Source organism: Callionymus lyra, chromosome 4 (genome assembly GCF_982586985.1).
Source record: "Callionymus lyra chromosome 4, fCalLyr1.hap1.1, whole genome shotgun sequence".
Lineage (NCBI taxonomy): Eukaryota > Metazoa > Chordata > Actinopteri > Syngnathiformes > Callionymidae > Callionymus > Callionymus lyra.
The window spans coordinates 27,473,084-27,492,164 of NC_141821.1; the positions used below are offsets into that span (position 1 = coordinate 27,473,084).

At 36.8% G+C, this 19,081-nt stretch overlaps 1 protein-coding gene and 1 pseudogene across 4 annotated transcripts in view; both read right to left on the reverse strand.

Annotated features, from left to right (window-relative positions):
• LOC148082311 (RNA-binding protein with multiple splicing-like) overlaps positions 1 to 19,081 on the reverse strand; it is a 38,465-nt gene that overhangs the window by 8,633 nt on the left and 10,751 nt on the right. For 2 of the 4 annotated variants that reach the window (XR_015710923.1, XM_087789478.1), the window contains exons 2-7: positions 15,081 to 15,158; positions 12,664 to 12,702; positions 9,812 to 9,874; positions 6,585 to 6,735; positions 4,828 to 4,955; positions 2,339 to 2,408 (exon numbers count right to left, since the gene is read on the reverse strand). Coding sequence is in view for 1 of the 4 variants with exons in the window: in XM_087789478.1 (XP_087645604.1) it covers positions 2,346 to 2,408; positions 4,828 to 4,955; positions 6,585 to 6,735; positions 9,812 to 9,874; positions 12,664 to 12,702; positions 15,081 to 15,158 (522 nt within the window). In the remaining 3 variants the exon portion in view is untranslated. The remainder of the gene's footprint in view (positions 1 to 2,338; positions 2,409 to 4,827; positions 4,956 to 6,584; positions 6,736 to 9,811; positions 9,875 to 12,663; positions 12,703 to 15,080; positions 15,159 to 19,081) is intronic. The other 2 variants (XR_015710924.1, XR_015710925.1) reach the window with 2 other exon arrangements.
• Positions 1,074 to 1,274, reverse strand: LOC148082312 (U2 spliceosomal RNA; annotated as a pseudogene).

Below are 19,081 nucleotides of genomic sequence, written 5' to 3' on the forward strand. Positions count from 1 at the left end.
TGGGTATGATTAACTTAAAACTGTCTGAATATCCTGCGTAGATGTCTCGACCTCTCTTCTGCACCCACTTGGAGCAGGAAACAGGGATGTTGACATTTCATCGAGGGTCTAATATCTAAAGGGGCCTGACCAACCAAATTACTTCCTGTTAGTTTGAAAGGAGTAATTATTTCCTTAAGTCCCTCCCTACTTGTCCTTTCCCACCGTAAGATTAGGAAAACTCGACATGACTTCAACCAGTTTTAATAGGGTAGTTTCCCTGACTGAGCGGATGCTGTGTGGTTATAGGAGATGAGCTCAGGTTTAGCACCAATCAAGACCTCGGAAACAGGGGAATCTCAATGTTCACTCACCACCCACCCACTCCCTGAGGGGTCTGAGAACATGCTGCTTCCTGTCCCGAGATGTTGCAGGGAGGGTGTTGGTGACAGTGTGACTGGCGCCTGGTGCAAACACACACAAGTGCACAGATGCACAGACAAGCAGGGGATTTGTTGTGCTTTGTGGTTTTCATTCAGGCCCCACAGCATTTGTCTGAAGCAGAGAGGAAAACCTGCTTCTGCTTGGTTACAGATGGATAAAGCAATTATTAGAGCCTCTATGGATTTTGCTGTACATTCAATTCACTTTTAAGTGAAGTTGAATATTTAGATACAATGACTTGCTGTAATCACTTTTTTTAAATGTGTACATAAGCCAAAATATACCCACTTGTTTGAAGTATGTTGTTGTTTGTAAAGAAACCCATCTAACATATGAATTGAAAGCATTAGGAGTAGCTTAGTCCTTAAATGTTCGCTTACAAAAACAAAACTGATGTATTTGTCACCTCAGTAAGATGATTTTTGTTTTGTCGATTCAATACGTGAACATGAACCCATGTGACAGCCTATCCATTCAGATGAACTCTTGACCTATTAAATATATTGTTGCAGATTAATTGTTACCTTAATCTACCACATAATGAAGACCCTTTTGATGCAACACATGGGGTTTGGTGTCTTTTCTAGGGGGAAAGGTATGAATGGCACATAAATATTAATTTATTAATCTGTGTTCGGGCACATAGTCCAAAAACATACAGAACATTTGGGGAAAATGTCCAAAGGTTTGAGCATATGTGTGAGGTTGTCTGTCTTTGTGTTCTCCCATGTCCAAAAATCGATTTAATATCGATTTAATAATATATGGTCCCCTGATAGGGGACGTATCAGATATTAAACTGATAAGAACAGATACTACACTTGATCTTAGCCAAAAGGCCGAGAAGCGATGGCCACCAAGTGCTTGTTCTTTTAGAGGGGCTCTCTCGCCAAATGAAACTGGGATAGGCTCCAGCCCCCCGCGACCCCAGTAAGGGAATAAGCGGAATAGAATATTAATGAATGACATCTGTTCTGAGTTCAACTTTTAAAATAAAGAAAACAAAACTAAGCGCACATCTGTTAGAACTATTGGAAATCACTTCAACTGAAAATAAATCTTGATCTAAGCTTTCACAGATAAAAACACAACCAAAAATGCACTTGTTCATACTTAAAATCAATAAAAATGAAGTGTAGAAGTATTTTCATTAAGTCAGAAGGTGCAGCAGTTTATCCAACCTATGAATCTTTGCTTAGATTTCTATGAGCTTGATAATCAATAGGACTGTTGCCTGAGCACATTCTGCTAAATGAAATGTTTTTTGAATCTAAATTACTGTTGAACGCACAGAAATCGGACAATATTATACTAGACAATATTATATAAATACTAGAAAATATTAAGAATGACAATTTATGTTGATCGGGCGTTTCCTCTTGCTAGCATAACATACACAAAAAAGGTCCAATTTAGAATTTTCTGGTAATAACCAAATCAACTTGATAGAAGCGTTTTAAGAAAGTGCTACCCTCCTTGGAATAATAGGACTATACACGTTATTAGAAAACTGCCCTTTACCAAATGCTCCCTTCAGTACTTGAACTGTACATGCTGGATCTGCATTGAAGCTTATTGTATATTCTCTTTGACTCTCTGGCTTTGAAGCTAAAGATCAATGCTTTTAGGAGAGTAGATCGTTGCTTCACACACTGTGACCTGACTGTGGAAGAGTGTCGTTCCCTTTAAATCACACCTTTCATCTGTTGTAATGAAGTGCCAGACATGCCAAAGAGGGTTTAGCACTGCAGCATCACATATAATGGGCTCATTTGTTTTCTGCCAATGTGTCAACCACCACATATAATGATCAATTATTTGCCAGTCTATGACTTTTTCCATGCATGCTGGTGATACTCCTTGACGATTCCACAGGTGAATTTGTGGTACAAGTGCAACGGTTTGTGATACTCACACATACTTCAGCAGAACTGTCTGGACTTCCATCCCTGAGGAGTCCCATCCGCAGGTGGGAGCCAACGAATCTAAACACAAAAAATAATATGACTATTAACTCATGGACTGACTACAGCACATCTCCATATCCGGAATATGCAACATTACCATCCCAGTGTGCTTAGAACTCATTTTTTTTCCCCAGACCTGTTTTTTATACCAAAACTTTTGACATTAACATTAGCAACCAGACCGAAAAGCAATAAAGATGTTGGTGCCTTATATTGGTTTAGGCATCGTTCTCACACATAAAATATAGCCCTAAAATGTAAAAGGTCAACTGATGTGTTGAGTTAAGTCTCTCTTAAATGTATCTTAGACCTCTATTGTACTCATCAGTATGTGTCTGTTTGTACAAAACTCTTTTCTTTAAAATATTTCCATTAGAAAATGTGCTTAAGCCCATCCCACTGAAAGCACTGCCTTGTTCTGGGGATTAATTCTTGTTTACCATAACGATCAAGCATCGAGGTAAATCAATACACGTCATCTATCCTGGAAGTTTTTACTTCCAAGGGACTTGTTGTATAAAGAAAGAAGGGTGTAATTACAGCATACTGGTAGAGGAGTGAAGACCATTATTACATCATAATGGGTTACTTTTACATTTATCTTATATATAATTGAATTTTGCTAAACAAATGTATGCTTTTTTTCCCCAAGCAGCAAATTAGCTGTTTAATGAAATATAATTTAGTTGAGATTATTTTTGTGCCTGCCAATGTCTATGTAACTAAACCAGATCGGTATTTCCAAGCTTAACATCATTTTCAGAACCCTTCCAATTCAACAATCCTTTAATATGAAGGACCGAATGAGAATCTTTGAATCTCCATCCTGACAGATGATATAAGACAGTGGATAACTGAAGCCTCTTAATCACTCAGGTTCTTTAATCAACCAAACAGGCAGCTTGAGGAAAATTCCACAAGATCAATAATGAACTCTTACGTGAACCCACAGAGGAGCTGTGCTGATTAGATAAACTGGATCAGACAGAAGTGGAGAAGAAAAATCTGGGTTTTAATTATAGAAGGAGCTGGTCAAACAATGAAACAAACATTTCAAAAGCTTTTCTAAACAAGCTGCTTTGAACATTGTTTATTATTTGAACTTTCATATTGTCATCTGACCTATGTTTCCTGAAGGGTGGAACCACTAGGACTTTCTACTTAAGAGAATGAATATAATTAGTTGTTTTTTTTTTAAATCAACTCCTCTTTTAACGTCTTAATTAGGTACATTTGATCTTTTTTTTTGCAGGCTACTATCATTTCATTACATCATCTCAGCAGAGTGATTAGAGGGGGAGATTTAAAAGGTGTCGTTGTGACTAGCTTAACAACATTGCCTTTCCAAACTGGCCCATTGTCAAAAGAATACAAATAATTGGACTAACTCCAGAATTAGAGATGCTTTTTTTAATGTAGGCAGAAAGAAACAATAAAAAATTCTAATTGTTAGAATACTTTGTTGAACCCTGTATGGAGTAGGTAATCAAAAAAGGATTAATAAGATCAGACATGTCATTATTCTACCTCACTCAGATCTACTTCAAGTTATACCAAAATAATCCGCTTCTACTGATCAATTTTATTGAATTGGATATGAGGTAGAGAACAAGGATGAAGCGCTATAACTTCTCAAGCTACTATTACACACCTTTGAGGTTGAGTTCATTAAATAATTATATTCTCAAAACATATCAAAGGCATTTCAACGTCTTCTGCTTAATGTCTGAACTTCATTTGATGTAGATTTAATGAGTATATTCTATCATAGCACCTGATATTTTACAACCACACATTGTTACAAAGACTATAACATGTTTTTTTTAATGGATAACAATGTAAGTTACAGTAGTTAGACAATAATTACTTATATGATGGTGGTACAGATATATGATGAATATTAAATATTGTACCCTATAGATCTTCCAGTTGTAAACATGCATAAGAAGTAAATTACTAATCAAGCTGAAAGTTCCATCTCAAGACTAACCAGGGCTCTAAAGTTGTATCTATCTATCTATCTAATGCCAAAGAAAAGACCATTTTTATCTTGTTATCTTAAGAAGTAACTTGGTCAATAACATATCTTTCCATCAGTGATGTATGTCTTTATAAATTGAATAATTTAATAAAGTAGGGTCTTCATTATTACAAACAATGATAATTAATTTTCAAATTACTTATAAATATATTATGACTGAACAGTAGCATTAATTAAATGCAGGAATTCCAGAAATAGAACAGTAACTTCTGCGTGTGTACAGATGGTTGAAACAGGAAAAAGTATGTATTCAATACTTGAAATTAATTATTTGTAACCTTTTGCTGATTTTGAGTCAGTTGACTTTTATCAAGTACCAGGATCAGAAGAAGAAGATTGACCTTCAGCTAAGTTGGGTTATTTTGGACCACAGGGTACAAGGGAGGGGCAGGTTACCTGAGCATGGAGTGAGGAAGGGTAGGTGAAAGCGGGTTGAAGGGCTGGCGACAGCTCTGCCGGGTACAGTGGGTATGACGCCCACATGTCCGGACTGCTGGGATAAAGAGCAGGCACTGTGAGCTCATCTGTGGAAACAAAAGAGTGGAGTGAGGAACAAGTGCTTTGGTGGGAGGGCTCGTGAGACGGGGTCAAAGTGGAGATAAAATGTGTTTTCACACTTTTGGTCTTTAATAAAGTTATTGCAGATTCTGTCCAGAGTGTGCCCCGCATTATGTTTGGGGCGAACTGTGTAAACCCTAATCCATCCATCAATTTATCTATCCATCAATAAGCTGATCCATCTACCCATTTTTCATCTATTCTTCCATTCATCCAGTCTTTTGGTGATGGTGCATGGATAGCTCACCATCTATCCATCCATCAATTCTTCCATCCATCCATCCACTTTGCAAACCATCCATCTTTCAGTCCGGCCGTTCATCTATTCACCTATTTATCCATCTGTCCCTCCATCTATCCATCCATCCATTTAACAACCCACCTATCTATCAATCCATCCATCCATCCAAATAACTTCCAAAAGAGAGGCAAGAGGGATGACTTGCTAAAGAAGCTAAATGGTCACAGACAACCTGACACTTGTCCTGGCAAACACGCAAAATCTCAACCACAAGGAGTAAAAGATCCCATATTTATTACCCTTCCAGATAAAAATGGTTGGCCTATTGTCATGCCGTTAATATTTTGTATTGTTTGAAGGGCAGTTGCATCGCTGTCATTCGTGGGCATCAGATACTAGTTACACTCAATTCATAGTAAATTAAAATTATTTTAATCACCTTAAGGGTCGACAAGAGAGCTTCTCAACACACATCACAACATTGATTCATGTTGAAGAGTGAGAAGGTGTTAAATGAAAAACAGGAAATACAGAAGATTCACACTGCACAGTCACAATTTCACGTTTATTTTTACAATTTCATACTTACCAACTTCTATTATATTTTAATTTAACTGAATTGTTGCTTTTATTCGAATTAAAGAATCTTGCTGCGCAGACTCAGTTATTTCATTTGTCTGGATGACGAACACAAACCGACCAAATGCACATCCTGCCACTAGTGAAATTACTGACCACCAATCATTTCCATCAGGTCTCCATGTACACTCTTTTTATGGCCAGATAAGGGCATGTCTGATGTCACCAAAACCATTTTCTAAAGATATTTCGCTTCACAAGGGGGGAAGGGTCAATGCTGTGAGTCAATTCACACGCATACACTTGGCAGTAAAATATCATGAGTCACTGAAAGTACAGTTAATCATTCCACAGATGGAATGAGCCCACTTGTACGAGGGCTAACCAATGCAACACAGCATGTGATCACAAGATCGTTTCTCTGCAACATTTTCACAAGATTGTATATATTTGATCTTTGAATTCTAGCAAAGATGATAAAGAACCGAGAGAAACCTTCTTCTGAGGCCATCATAAACTTCGTGCCAAATCACCCCTGTTCTCATTTACTACATCAATGAACCTCATTGGTTGATTTGTCCATCTCACTATCTCCATACCCTCATGTCCCCCGAACTAGTCCTTGCTCAGAATTGACTTAATTATAAGTTTGACACTTGATTTTTTTCAAATCGTCTCCATTACGATTACGGTTGTTCTCCTTGAAACAGCATCTAGATTCTAGAACATCTAGAACATGAAGAATGTAAGGCAGATGTGTTGGTTGAATACTCACAAGGGTCTCTGCTAATGAACTGTGGTCCAGGGCTCTGCTGTGACGGAGTGGGGTTTGGAGTGCCCACCAGCTTGTTCTTTGCCATCTTCGTGTTGGCCTTCGCGAACTCAAGCCGCAGCGTCTGAGGGATTTCTGGATCGAACCGGACGCCCTTAAATCAGAGGTCAAGATAAAAAGAAACATGAGTGAGTTGGAATTAACTAGTCTATCTTCAAATTAGTGTGAAAAAATAGATGAAAGTGAACACCACTCTTAAACATTATTAAACCTGGGTTTAAACGTTCCATTTTTAAGTCAAGTTTAATTTAAGTGTGGCCTAAGAATCGGAACAATGTTCGATGTTTAAAGAAAAAAAAAAGGTTTTCATAGCTTTTCAATTTCAGTATATCTGCCCTGCAGTAATAGTAATAAAGTGAGCATTGCAATAGCAAAAACCGATATACAGCAGTTTATAACTTTGCAACAGTAAATATCAATTATATCGCAATTTGGCTGAGGTGTATGGAATACAAATTCATTTCTCTACTTTGCACCAATGTTATCATATGCGGAAGCCATTTTATACGTGTTATTTTTTAGCACGAGACACATGTAGGTGAGATACAGGGATCGTAGTGAGAGACACTACTTCATTCTTCTGTCGAAACTAAACAAAGACAGTGTCTGACGCAAAGTCTCGGATGTACATAATGACACACCTTGCCTGTCTCTGTCTGTGAATAGGTTTGGAAATCAAGGCAGTTGTTCCTGTGTTACAGATTAATTTTACACTAAAGGAGGTAGAGTATAAACATGTAAAAAATAAAATAATTAAATATATCATTAAATGATTAAATATACTTATGTAGTTAACTTTATTGACAACTGCTTAAGCTCAGGGTTGGAGCCACTTTCACACAGCACAGATACTTCAGTAACGCAGAATAAAAAGTTTGTCCTGGCAGATAAATATACATTCAAATAAACTCGGGTAATTTTCAGTAGCCAATAGGCTAAGCTATTGTTGATATTGTGGTTGGGCGGAAAAAAAGGCATTTTTCCCCGGGCCAACTTTATTGAATAAAAGTACTTCATGAAACTAAAATTGCATTTAAATTCATTAAAGCATTTGACACAAGCATTTCCTTCCACCTTTAATTTTGAATGACACATTTATAAATACATAAGGAGCTTTCTATAGGGGTACGAAACTTCTGTTTTATGATGTTATCATGAGCCACTACAACAGGTACATACATGCTAAACGAGGAGTTAGTATCCAACAATGATTTTGAGTTAAGATTTTTATTTTCCAGTTTTAATATTAAATATAATTGAAAAAATTTGCAAAAAAAACATTTATTTTTCTTATGTTGTAAAATAAAAAATAAAGTGGATTTTCTCCCTGTAGTTGTTGGGACACATTTAAGTCAAATGGTGTCAACATTTTTAATAAGTGACTGAGTCAAAGTGCAACCAATCACTCTTTGTTAAAGTTTAACTTCTATACCTGTGTCCTTGATGAGTGATATATGTGTTTTGAACAAATATGGGCAAAAACAGTGGAGAATGAAAAACTTTGCACAGTGAGTGAGGAGCTGAAGACGCTTGTATTCTTCCTGAGGGTCTGTGCAGAATTGAGCATGAACAAGTGGGGGAAGACTCTTCTCGTGAAGGGCAGGGTATTAACTGGGATTGTCTCGGCTCAGTTCTCTCAGCCTCTGCCAGTGCGGCTATGATATCATGCGTGGATACAAAGAGAGCAATATAAATCAAGTATGAGTGTGAAGACGGGAAAAATGGCTGATTGATAAGAAACTAGCACATATGAAGGATGCATGAGTGCCTTAAATTATTGATGTGTCTACTACTGCCCCTCCTCTTGTCTTTCAGACACACCTTTTACACATCATATCATCCCGTCCAAATTCTGTCCATTCAAGTGTTTCTGTGACTCTTTGTTGTCCATCTTTCAAATAAAGACTACGACATAGCTTATGGTGCTTCTTGCTTTGCTGCAAAGAAAATACTTCATTGTCAGATTATGTCAATATGCAGATAGATGTTTGTAAATTCAGATTTTCTTTTCACCAGACTCCCAGGATGAAGCATTGCTCCCAAAAAACAAGCTCTTCAACTCTCACGTCTGCAGAAAGGCTATTGTTAGCACTGAATAAGATCATTTTCTTTTCTTGTTACTTGGTGGGATTACTTGGATGCACATCGGCAAACGAACATCTATTACATTGTCAACATTCTGAACAATGTTGATGTTTTTCCGCAACAAAGAGACAAAGGAATGAATCATTTGGATGTAACCGTGGTGAGGGTGAGAACGGATGTTGTGGATCTTTACTTTTAAATCACGGGATCAAAGACACACAGCTCTGTTTCAGATTTCACATGGTATCATCAAGTAAGATTACGTATTAAACCTTGATCAATATCTTGCTTTGCAGAGCTTAATGCAAAAACATTCCTTTGTTCCATCAAAATTCTAATTAGGATATGAAGGTAAATAGTGTAAGAATTTAAAATCGCTTTCATCCTTGGTTACATTTGTATTTAGTTCATTCCAATTATTATTTTTAATGAAATTCAACGCATATGGAGTTATTATCGTTTAAGGAACACCAAGCTCAGATCTCTCAATATCAGTGAGATATCTTTTGCAATAATAACTAATAATGTATGACTAGTAACTAGGATAAGAACACCCTGGCCATTAGAGCTAAAACTACAATATTTGTATTAGTTAATTATTCCCTATAAAGTAAAATGTCATATTTGTTCTCTGGTATTTGTTCTTTAATTAACTAAAATATGTTTAATCGGATTACTCCATTAATTAATGGGATATTCAAAAGGATACTTGGTTAATAGTTAATTCTGCAGCTGCAGCACAACAAGCCGTAACTCTTGTCATTGCTGTGAAACAAACAAAGACAGGAAGTGTTTGAGGGTACTGGTTCAAGTCTTTTGGGGGTTAAATCCAGCATGGGGGAAGGCTAACAGTAATAAGCAATGTAATTTAACCCTTCCGCAGCATTGTGTTTCAGGAGGAAGAGATCATTTTCTCATTGTCTTTATTCGGATCAGTACAGGAAACACTTTCATCAACTCTTTCCTAGCAGATTTTAAATGTTTTCAAATTCTTGGAGTGGAGATAAAATCATTTGTTAGGGGTACTTGCATCATCAGACATTATTCAAGCACAGGAGAAAGCACAGACAGAGCACACCACTTACGTTCAAGGCATTCTTAGCAGCCTCTGCCTCTGATCGACTGTCAAAGCTGACAAACCCCACCGGCTGGGGAGACAAGAGGAGAGAAGAAAAGAAAGAAACATGGTTTAAGGCAGACTACTGACTCTGCATTTCTGCCTGAGTGACATAGACATGTATTTTTGTTTTCTTCTTCTCCAATAACCTTTTCCCACCATGCTATTTGTGACTGGAACACAGGCTGGACGTTTACATTCAAGTGGAGTTCATGGGGTGGCTCCAGTTTGACCAAATATGGGCAATGTGAACAAGACGGAGGGAAGAGGTGCATGTGTGCAGGAGAGGGGGATGTAATAAAGACAAACAGAGAAATGTCAGAGAGAAAAAGAGGAAAGCCATGAAAGATCAAACAACCCAGGACCGTTGATTCTTGCCAAATAAAGAGTCTTAAGAGAGTAAATGCACCTAATTCACATCAATCACCTCCGAATGCCTCTTATCGCATCTTTGTCACAGTAAACGAAGCTATAAGAATGCATCAAGTATTGCTGAAGTAACATCAACTGCAGGATTACACCCTCAAATTCAAGTATGGCTCATGGCTGACAGTACAATCATGAAGTATAACTTTAAATAAGATGAGACTACGGAAACGGTTATGTGATCATAGTTGAAAATTAAAAAAAGGATAATTACGAACAGGGCCGGGTCTAGGCAGGGGCAAGAGGGGGCCTGGCCCCCTCAAATAAACGTTGTGCCCCCTCAAACTTACATGTAAGTAAGTAAGTAACAGCACAATGCCCCCTCAAGATTTGTGGCTGCCCCCTCATACATGCCTGTCTAGACCCGGCCCTGATTACGAATATCAGAGATTTATAGGAAATGAAATGAGATTATTTAAACATGAATGTTCCACGTATCAGAAATGTAATAACCAAAAAGGGGTCAAAGTCAAAAGCGATGTAATGTCTCACTGTCTTAGCACTCATGCATGCTTGGTTACACATACACACTCTATGCACCTACGCAAAGATGCCATAAATAAAAGTAAAATTGCTCTCTGATAACTCAGACGATGATCATAATAACAAGAAAAATAATAATCATTATAATAATAATAAGACAGACAGACAGCAAAGAAGATTGCAAATTTAACACTGGGAAAAGATGACTAAAACAGCTCAGAATATTAAACACATTCTTTTTAGGAGAATACGTTTGAAAGTCTTCCAAACATGACAGACCCATGGGAGCTTTACTGCTCCATGCAATCTGAAGCAACAGACAATGTTGTGAGAACTTTTTACCATATTAAAGGAAGGAAATGGGAGACTTAAAAGGAAAAAAGACAAACTGGAACATATCAAATGTTCAAACATAAGCAAAAGTTGCTCATGCTTTAAAAGGTGTGTGTTGGGAGAGCTTTTATGGTCGTATTGAGTTTGGAGCGGAACACAAACAAAACACAGGAATGTGGTAAACTATCAGCTGACATGCTTTACATTATACGACATCAGCAATGAATCTGCAGGGTCAGGTGTTAAATCAAAACAAAGTGCACTTTTACTGCTGAGTTTATCATGTATTCATTGCATATATATAAACTGCAAACAAATGAAGACATGATGAAAAAGTATTGTTACCTTCAGACTTTTAAAATACTTAACATTTTAATTTCCATTTCCTAAATCAAAAAGCATTAATTATATTAGTGAGGGTTAAATACTTAAAAATAAATCTGCATAGTAATCTGTTACGGTTGCTGGTTCCAACTACTGATTGAATTGCAATTTACTTACTAGTAACTGTTGTTGCAAAGAAAAAAGGGAAAAAATTGTAAATTCATCCTAGTTTTCCTGAAGATAAATTTAAAAAGAAAAGGAAAGAACGGACAACTTTTGAAGTTGGGAAATACATTAAACGATTATGATCATTTGTTCATCTATCAAACAGAAATTCAAAAGTTGTAATTGACAAGAATTTAAAAGTACAAAGAATATGAATTAAGAATAAAAATATAATTTTTGGGGGGGTCATATCATCCCCTGTAGTACATTATCTCTTTCAGCACTGTATTTTGTTGCAGACAAATATATAACAGATTAATAAAAGCACAACATTAATACGAAACCCAAATAAAAATAACAATTATAATCATGCTTGAAATAAGAAAGTTACAATAATCATTAACCCCCTTGAAATGATTAAGCTGCTGATATTATACTATTCAAAAAATGATATTGAAGTCAAAAGCATCTTAAATTGTAAGTTTTAACAACTGGTGATAATTGATTAATAACATCACATTGAAAGAAGAGACGATATGTACTTAAATATGAAGCACATTGAATTTAAATCACACTAAATACCTCTAACAAGCCTGTCAGGTCTTAATAGGATGCAGTGTAATACCGTAATAAGAAGACCAACATGAAGCTAAATTGCTTAAGTCTGGATGTGGACAGCTGCCAGCTGAGCTCATTTTCAGTCCTGCACCCCTTGAGGCAAAACTCCACTGTCAGTGCAGCTCTCGTCAGAAAGCTTGCTTTGACACCTTTGAAAAAATTTTCCCTTCTCTCCCTTTCAATGCTCACGCATCCCACCAGAGTTGAATCTGTGCGACGACAAGCAGATCGCTGGATTGCCAAAGGCTTTTTTTTCTGGAACAACTGTGTCTCCCTGTAAAATATCCCAGGTATAATATAACCTCACAGAGCATGATTCCGTAACACCGAGTGGGAAATACAGTAGATGTAGAGCAGAAGAGAAATGATAAGAGAGGGGGGTGATATAAGAAAGGGAGTGATACAGGAGTGACAGAATGATAAGAAATGTGTCTGCGTATATAAAGAGAAGGTCTGTCAAATGAAACTAACCTGTTTTGATGTGAGTTTTATCAACGATCCTTCATAGCCCTGGAAGAAAGGCAACAAGTTTGGTGTGTTAGTTTTTGGTTTACAATCCTCTGCTTGAATGAAAAATATAATGTGCCCACCCTGGTTAATATCTGGTGAACATATACACACAAGTTATATTTTGACAAAATCCAGACACTTTTACATACATGTCAGTAGAGTTAGCCGTGGTTATTGTAAAATTACATATGTATTATCCGACATAGATGTGCTAAACTATTTTCTACATATCAAATGTAACATACAATAGATTTTTGTTGCACATTTATTCTTTGAAAAAGAGAGGATTCATGACACAAAAGAGCTCCAGTGACATTCTGATTTCTAGCCCAGGGCAGCCATATTCATCATGCTCCTATACATATGATCTACTCCTTTCTTATCTTGTCCTTCCACACTGAATGAAAACCTCAGTGTCTGCCTCTCTGACTCCTAACTATACTTACTGTTGTTTTATCAGAGCTACTGACACTACTTTAGACTCCCATAAAACATCCCTTCCACTCTTGCTTCGACTCTTCTTTCAGTGTGCTCCCTTCTTCAACTGCCCTATTCTCTCCCTTTTCTCGGCAAGCCTGGAAAAAACACTTAACCATATCTGTTCTTGCTAACTCTGCTACCTGATCGTCTCTATCCCTCTCATATTCTTTCTTTCATCTACTTTTAAAGCTTTCTCCCAACCTTTACAAGATCTATTTATTTATCTTAGAATAGGCCTCTCGACAGGAACCTTTTAACTTCGCTTTCGCACAGATAGATGAACTGTTGTTGCCAGATTTGTGTTACTAAGACACTCAAAACAAACTATCATAGTGAGTGATAGTGTTCACTGCTTTGTTCCTGAATAGTTAAGAAAGAATTTGTCTCAAATCAGGAGATGGAGAGATCATTCCACCCCTCTCTCGCTCTCTCTCTCCCTCTCTCTCTCTGCCAGTGAAGTCAGCTGAACTAAATTGTTTGGAAGCCAAGGAGTGCCTTTCGCAAACCATTGATGGACTATTAAGGGGAGGAATATTCATTGTTACACAAAGCCTTTGAAACACATAATTTTACCAGTATTTAAAGCAGATCAATCAATGAGCATGAGTAGCCAAGGGTTGTAATGTACAAAGCTTGGCCAGCAGAGGCGCCAAACCGGATTTGACTTTACCTACTCAACCTACATGTAAAGCGATACACTAATCTCACGAAACAATTTGTTACAATATGCTCATGATAGGATTCAATAGGATGTATTTTATTACACATACATTATTTTCGTAGTGGCTAATACTTCCAGTGTCTCTTGGTGAAATGATTAGAACCAAAGCCAAAATATCATCAGCTTTGAAAGCAGAGTGAGCTAGTTGTATATACTATCCTCTTGTCCTCACTTATCTTGCCGCATTTCATGGTTCCTTATGCTGTGGAGGACATAATGACTGCTGCCAATATAGCGGCCGGAGATTTAATGGTTCAATAAAAATGTATATTGAATATTTGCATGTTGTAAATAATTGCTTTCTTTAATTAATATAAATAAACTCCAAAAGACCTATGATGAAAATAAAATATGATTTGAAAAGCAATAATAATAATATTAATAATAATATAAATAAATAAATTCTAAAGAGCTCAATATTGATATAGTATTTGGACAAAATATTGGTGTATTGATTCCTTTCTCATTTCCTCTTTTTACCTACATAAAGGTGTGATCTGGCAGTATGTGTATCACACTGAAATCTCAATAGTGACTCAATAGAGTTTTTTTTATAAAATCTATGTTTAAGGATGAACTAAAGTTCCTATCGTAGTTTATGGAGATTTTAGAATCATCTGAGCGGAACAATTGAAACGCTCATGATAAGCTAAAACGTTTTAAAACTACAGAATTTATTTTCTAGATATTCTCATGAGTTTCTTTATGTGATAACTGTGACTGTAACGTTCTGAATTTTCCTAAAAATAATGGTGATATTAACAATATATATGTGTGATACTTTGGTAACTATAAAGTCATACAGATATAACAGATAAATGACTCCAGGACTTTTATCATATGCGCTAAAAGCACATTGTTTGACCCTTGATTGTGGAATTTCAGTTGAACAATCTAAATTCAAAGGAAAAATATCAGAAGACAGTTTCCAATGTGATGATGTGGAATCACTGAGCAAATGACTACTTTACATTGCTGGCACCACGCCAGTTTTCCATGACCCAAACACATACAAATAAGTTTCCCATGGAATACGTTCATGAAGTGTACACTTGAACCTCGGAAATGTTTCCATTGCTGTTCATTTCATCACCATTGATGGAGGTCTCATTGACTGCTAGAAAAAAAAAAAGCTGCTAAGAATAGCTTCGCTCGTCCATTTAAAACATAAACATACCTTAAATGGTCTGAACAGGAGGTACAGCTCCCGCGGCTTGATATCCAGTGGAAGCCCACTGACGAATAGTGTTCGGACCTGACGAAGAGAAGATAGAGATCAGATATTTCAATAACTTCCAGCAGATAAAAATAGAACACGTGACAGAAAAGAGCCTTTGAAGCAAAGGAGAGCAGACAACATTCAGAGACTTGTCAAATACCGATACATTTCCCAGCTCTGCAAACACACATTTCTACAGTGAGCATGTTACTCAATGTAATCTATGACTTGTTGTATAGCCCTATTAAACTTTTCTTTGGATCTAAAAGATAAAATACGATACTGTTGTTTTTTGCACGTGTATTATTGAAAGTAGATAAAAACGGAATCACCTACACCAATTAAGTATTGTGTTGTGTGTGAAAAATATAATGGATTTTATCTGTTTCTATAACTCCTGTCAGGAATTGTAGTCTAATGAGTAAAAAAATATATAATCAATGTAAAAGGAACCAGTTTCAGGAACAACTATTTGCCTCACAGCGAAACGAATGGTTATAGGTATAAGTGGCATCGTTTCCATATGGAGTCGAGTGTTCTCAAGGTGCTTGTGTGAGTCTCCTCTGGGTGCACCGGGCTCCTCCCACAGTCCAAGGAGATACAATAGCAACTAGTGACACAGGCGAGCAAAAATGAATAAAGAAAGAGACAGAGCTCCAGAGAAAACATTGGCCTTGTGAGAGTTGTATAGTTGACGTTGTTTGTTATTGAGGACATATGAGGAATTGTAGGACAGTATGAACCGATGTTGATTTACGAAGTACAGAGTACTGTCCAGAGCACACATTTATGTAGTGAGGCAACAACAAGTGTCCACAAACGTGATATAAAATGCTATAGAAAAGTTATAATCTTATACTGTATAAAATATGGAAGTCAAGAGGCGAGGTTTGGACATGCTTGGTGTAAAACTGTATACTGTGCTTTGGTTATGATATACTTAAACACAGGGTAGCAAAAGACACAGATAACAAATATAAATAGGTCGACAACCAATGCTAACGCATTACATATAAGAAACAGCCCATTAAAGTTGAAATTAATGACGCCAGAGTTTGGCTACATTGAGTGACATTCACCAAAATGTCAACCATTTTCTAACATAATTTTATAAAACACACTGATGTGCTATATATTAAATAAAACAAGAAAAGTGTATTCCACTACTGTGGCCTGTGTTGTGCCTGAATTAGTTGGTTAAATAATAGTTCATGGAGAAATTTAAATTTTGGATGAAAGTGAAGGCGACAGAAACAACAAAGAAACAAAAATTGGTGCTATAATCATTTGAACAAATTTAATGACAAGGTCGCTAAGGAAGAGAGAAATCAGAAGTTTCTGTCGAGACTTTGCCAGCCGACTTTCAAAAAGAAAATATACACACTAGGACCACAAACAAATCGGCTGCTACTATGGACTAAAAATGCCGCCGGATGTAAACCATGGTTCTTAAGCATTCAAAATGAGACAACAGAATCATGTACTAAGTTGTTTCATTTTCATATACCCACTTACATTTTATTAGATTTTATTATCTAATTGATTTCATGTATTCTCCTCAACACTCAATTCTACAAGAACAAATACAATTACTCATACTTACAAAAAAAAATCTGATATGTGCAATAGATATCTGGCACATAAACTTGAAAATAACTATGTATGGGATCTGGCTTTTTTATAATGCCTCTTATTAACATAACACAATTTAAACGAGTTCATTTTTGGTATGGTGAAGTTTTGAATTCTCTTACCATAATCTTGAAAACTGAAATTGGATCCGGCTGGTTGACAAGTGCTAGTAAAAAAAATTATTTTTTTTAATTCTGGAACTTGACTTTGCCAGGCTTATTTAAGTATCTTGTTTTATCTTATCTCAAAACTCACAAGAGATGCGCTGATGATGGAAGACAAATCTGTGGTCTTAATATTAAAGAAGGAGCTCTTCCGAATGCCATGAGATATTCAAACAAAAACACTTGTGAAGTCGAGGCGATGATTTTAAATTCATTTGACAGCCACTAACACCTCAGTTTACTGTACAACAACACAGCATGACGTGCTGACGCCTCCTGAATACACGATGAAAAGGTCAAAATAAGAAGATGATTACAATGAAGCGTGGTTTAAGTCACAATACAGAGAGCTATGTTGCAACAGCTTGATAGCACACAGGGACTCTGATAGGAATATTTCACATGTTTTCTCAAAATCAAATTACACAGCTCTGAGAATATGTGGGGCCCTTTCAAAAGCAGGGCTCCAGTTGCAGTTTTAAGGGGATGAAACGAGACAATTGAATTTGCTCAGTCGTTTTAGTGGGTATTTTTTCACCGCAAGCCCAGTATATGCAATTACTACTATTTAATAACATTACGTTGCCTCCCTTTGTTAACAGTTTTACATCTTAACCCTAGTTTTTCTAATTTTGCTAAATGCTCAAAATATATATGGTAGTGCAAAGAAGACAATACAGTTCAGTGACAGATGACAAGCTTGATATTTAAATCCTGCACTCAAGTATCTATAACATGATTGTGTTCCAGGCCAGATTTAAAATGAATCCATAGGCATGCAATTAGATTGAAACACCAAGGCTCCTTCGAGAGTGGGTTCACAGCTTGGGGGACAGAAGAAGTGCTTCACTAACACTACACCTCTCATGTAACCTGATTCGCTCAACTGATGTTGAGGGCTGAGTAACACAAAAACAAAGGAGCTTAGCAACTCCAGCAAACGCTGGCGAGAGCCAAACGAAGCCATACAGGCGGTCAGGAAAACAAAACAAAAAAACAAAAAAAATCTCTTCGGCCACCCTCTCACCGTCACTCTCGTCTTATCAGTGCTGAACCCTGCAGGGCCGTCACTGCGATCTGTCTCTGGCAGATCGGATTGAATCAGCTCTATTGAGGGCCTCCTTAAAAGGAGCTATGTGGCAACAAAGAGTCAGGTCAGGACAGTATCAATCAAACGCACACGGGGCCAGTCACCGACTGCTGTTTAGGTAGAAAACTGCAAATATATGAGCACAGCTGAAGCTAAAACAGCACCAAACAAACTTTTGATACTAATGATAATAGAACGATTTCTATACTACATAAATATCCCTAATTTCAGGTAAAAATATAGATATTTATTATAACTTATATCCAAACTTTCTAATCTGGGAAGCAATGCTTCATGACGGATCCTCGTAAATATGTCACTTTAATAAAATTGGGTTTAACTACTGAACATAACTTCTATGGTGTGTCAGATTTTTAAAAAAAAACTTCATATTAACCCCTAATATTGAAGGCATTTCCACTTTACTTCCTTGTTTGACAAAAAAATAGCACTTGTAGGAAATCTTATCCTCTAAGAAGCGTTATCTTAAATGACTTCCATCTCCACACAAGACTGCGACACACTTCAGAGTGTTATCCAGAGTTCCTTTTAAACTAACACATACAACAATGACTTCTCAGGACTCACAGAACAATGGTACATTCTTGGCTCGGTCAGACATTATTCTAGAGACTCCCTGACGTCAGCTGCCGTGATTCATGACTGTTCCGGTTTCTACAACAAGCTGACTTTCCGATGATTCACAGTCAAATGTGCGAACACCTGGTTTTGAGCAGACACGTTCTAAGTGTATCAGCCCTTATCTACAGACTTTCCTCCATGAGACGATATTGAAAATGTTTGGTCAATAACCAGCCCCAGTGATGCAGGATTGTTATTATGGTCTTTCAAACACAGTATTCCTATTTATATTTGTACATTTACTGATATTACACTTTGCTATGTTGTATGAACAACACCAGTGATGTTATAAACAAGTATACTGCATGTCCCCTCCTCTCAATCTTCTGTGATTCACACCATTTATGTATGCAAGTGAGGAGGACTATCCATTGAACAATACATGGGTTGTATCACAAATGGATGCACAGGCCCAAGAGTTCATTGCTAGT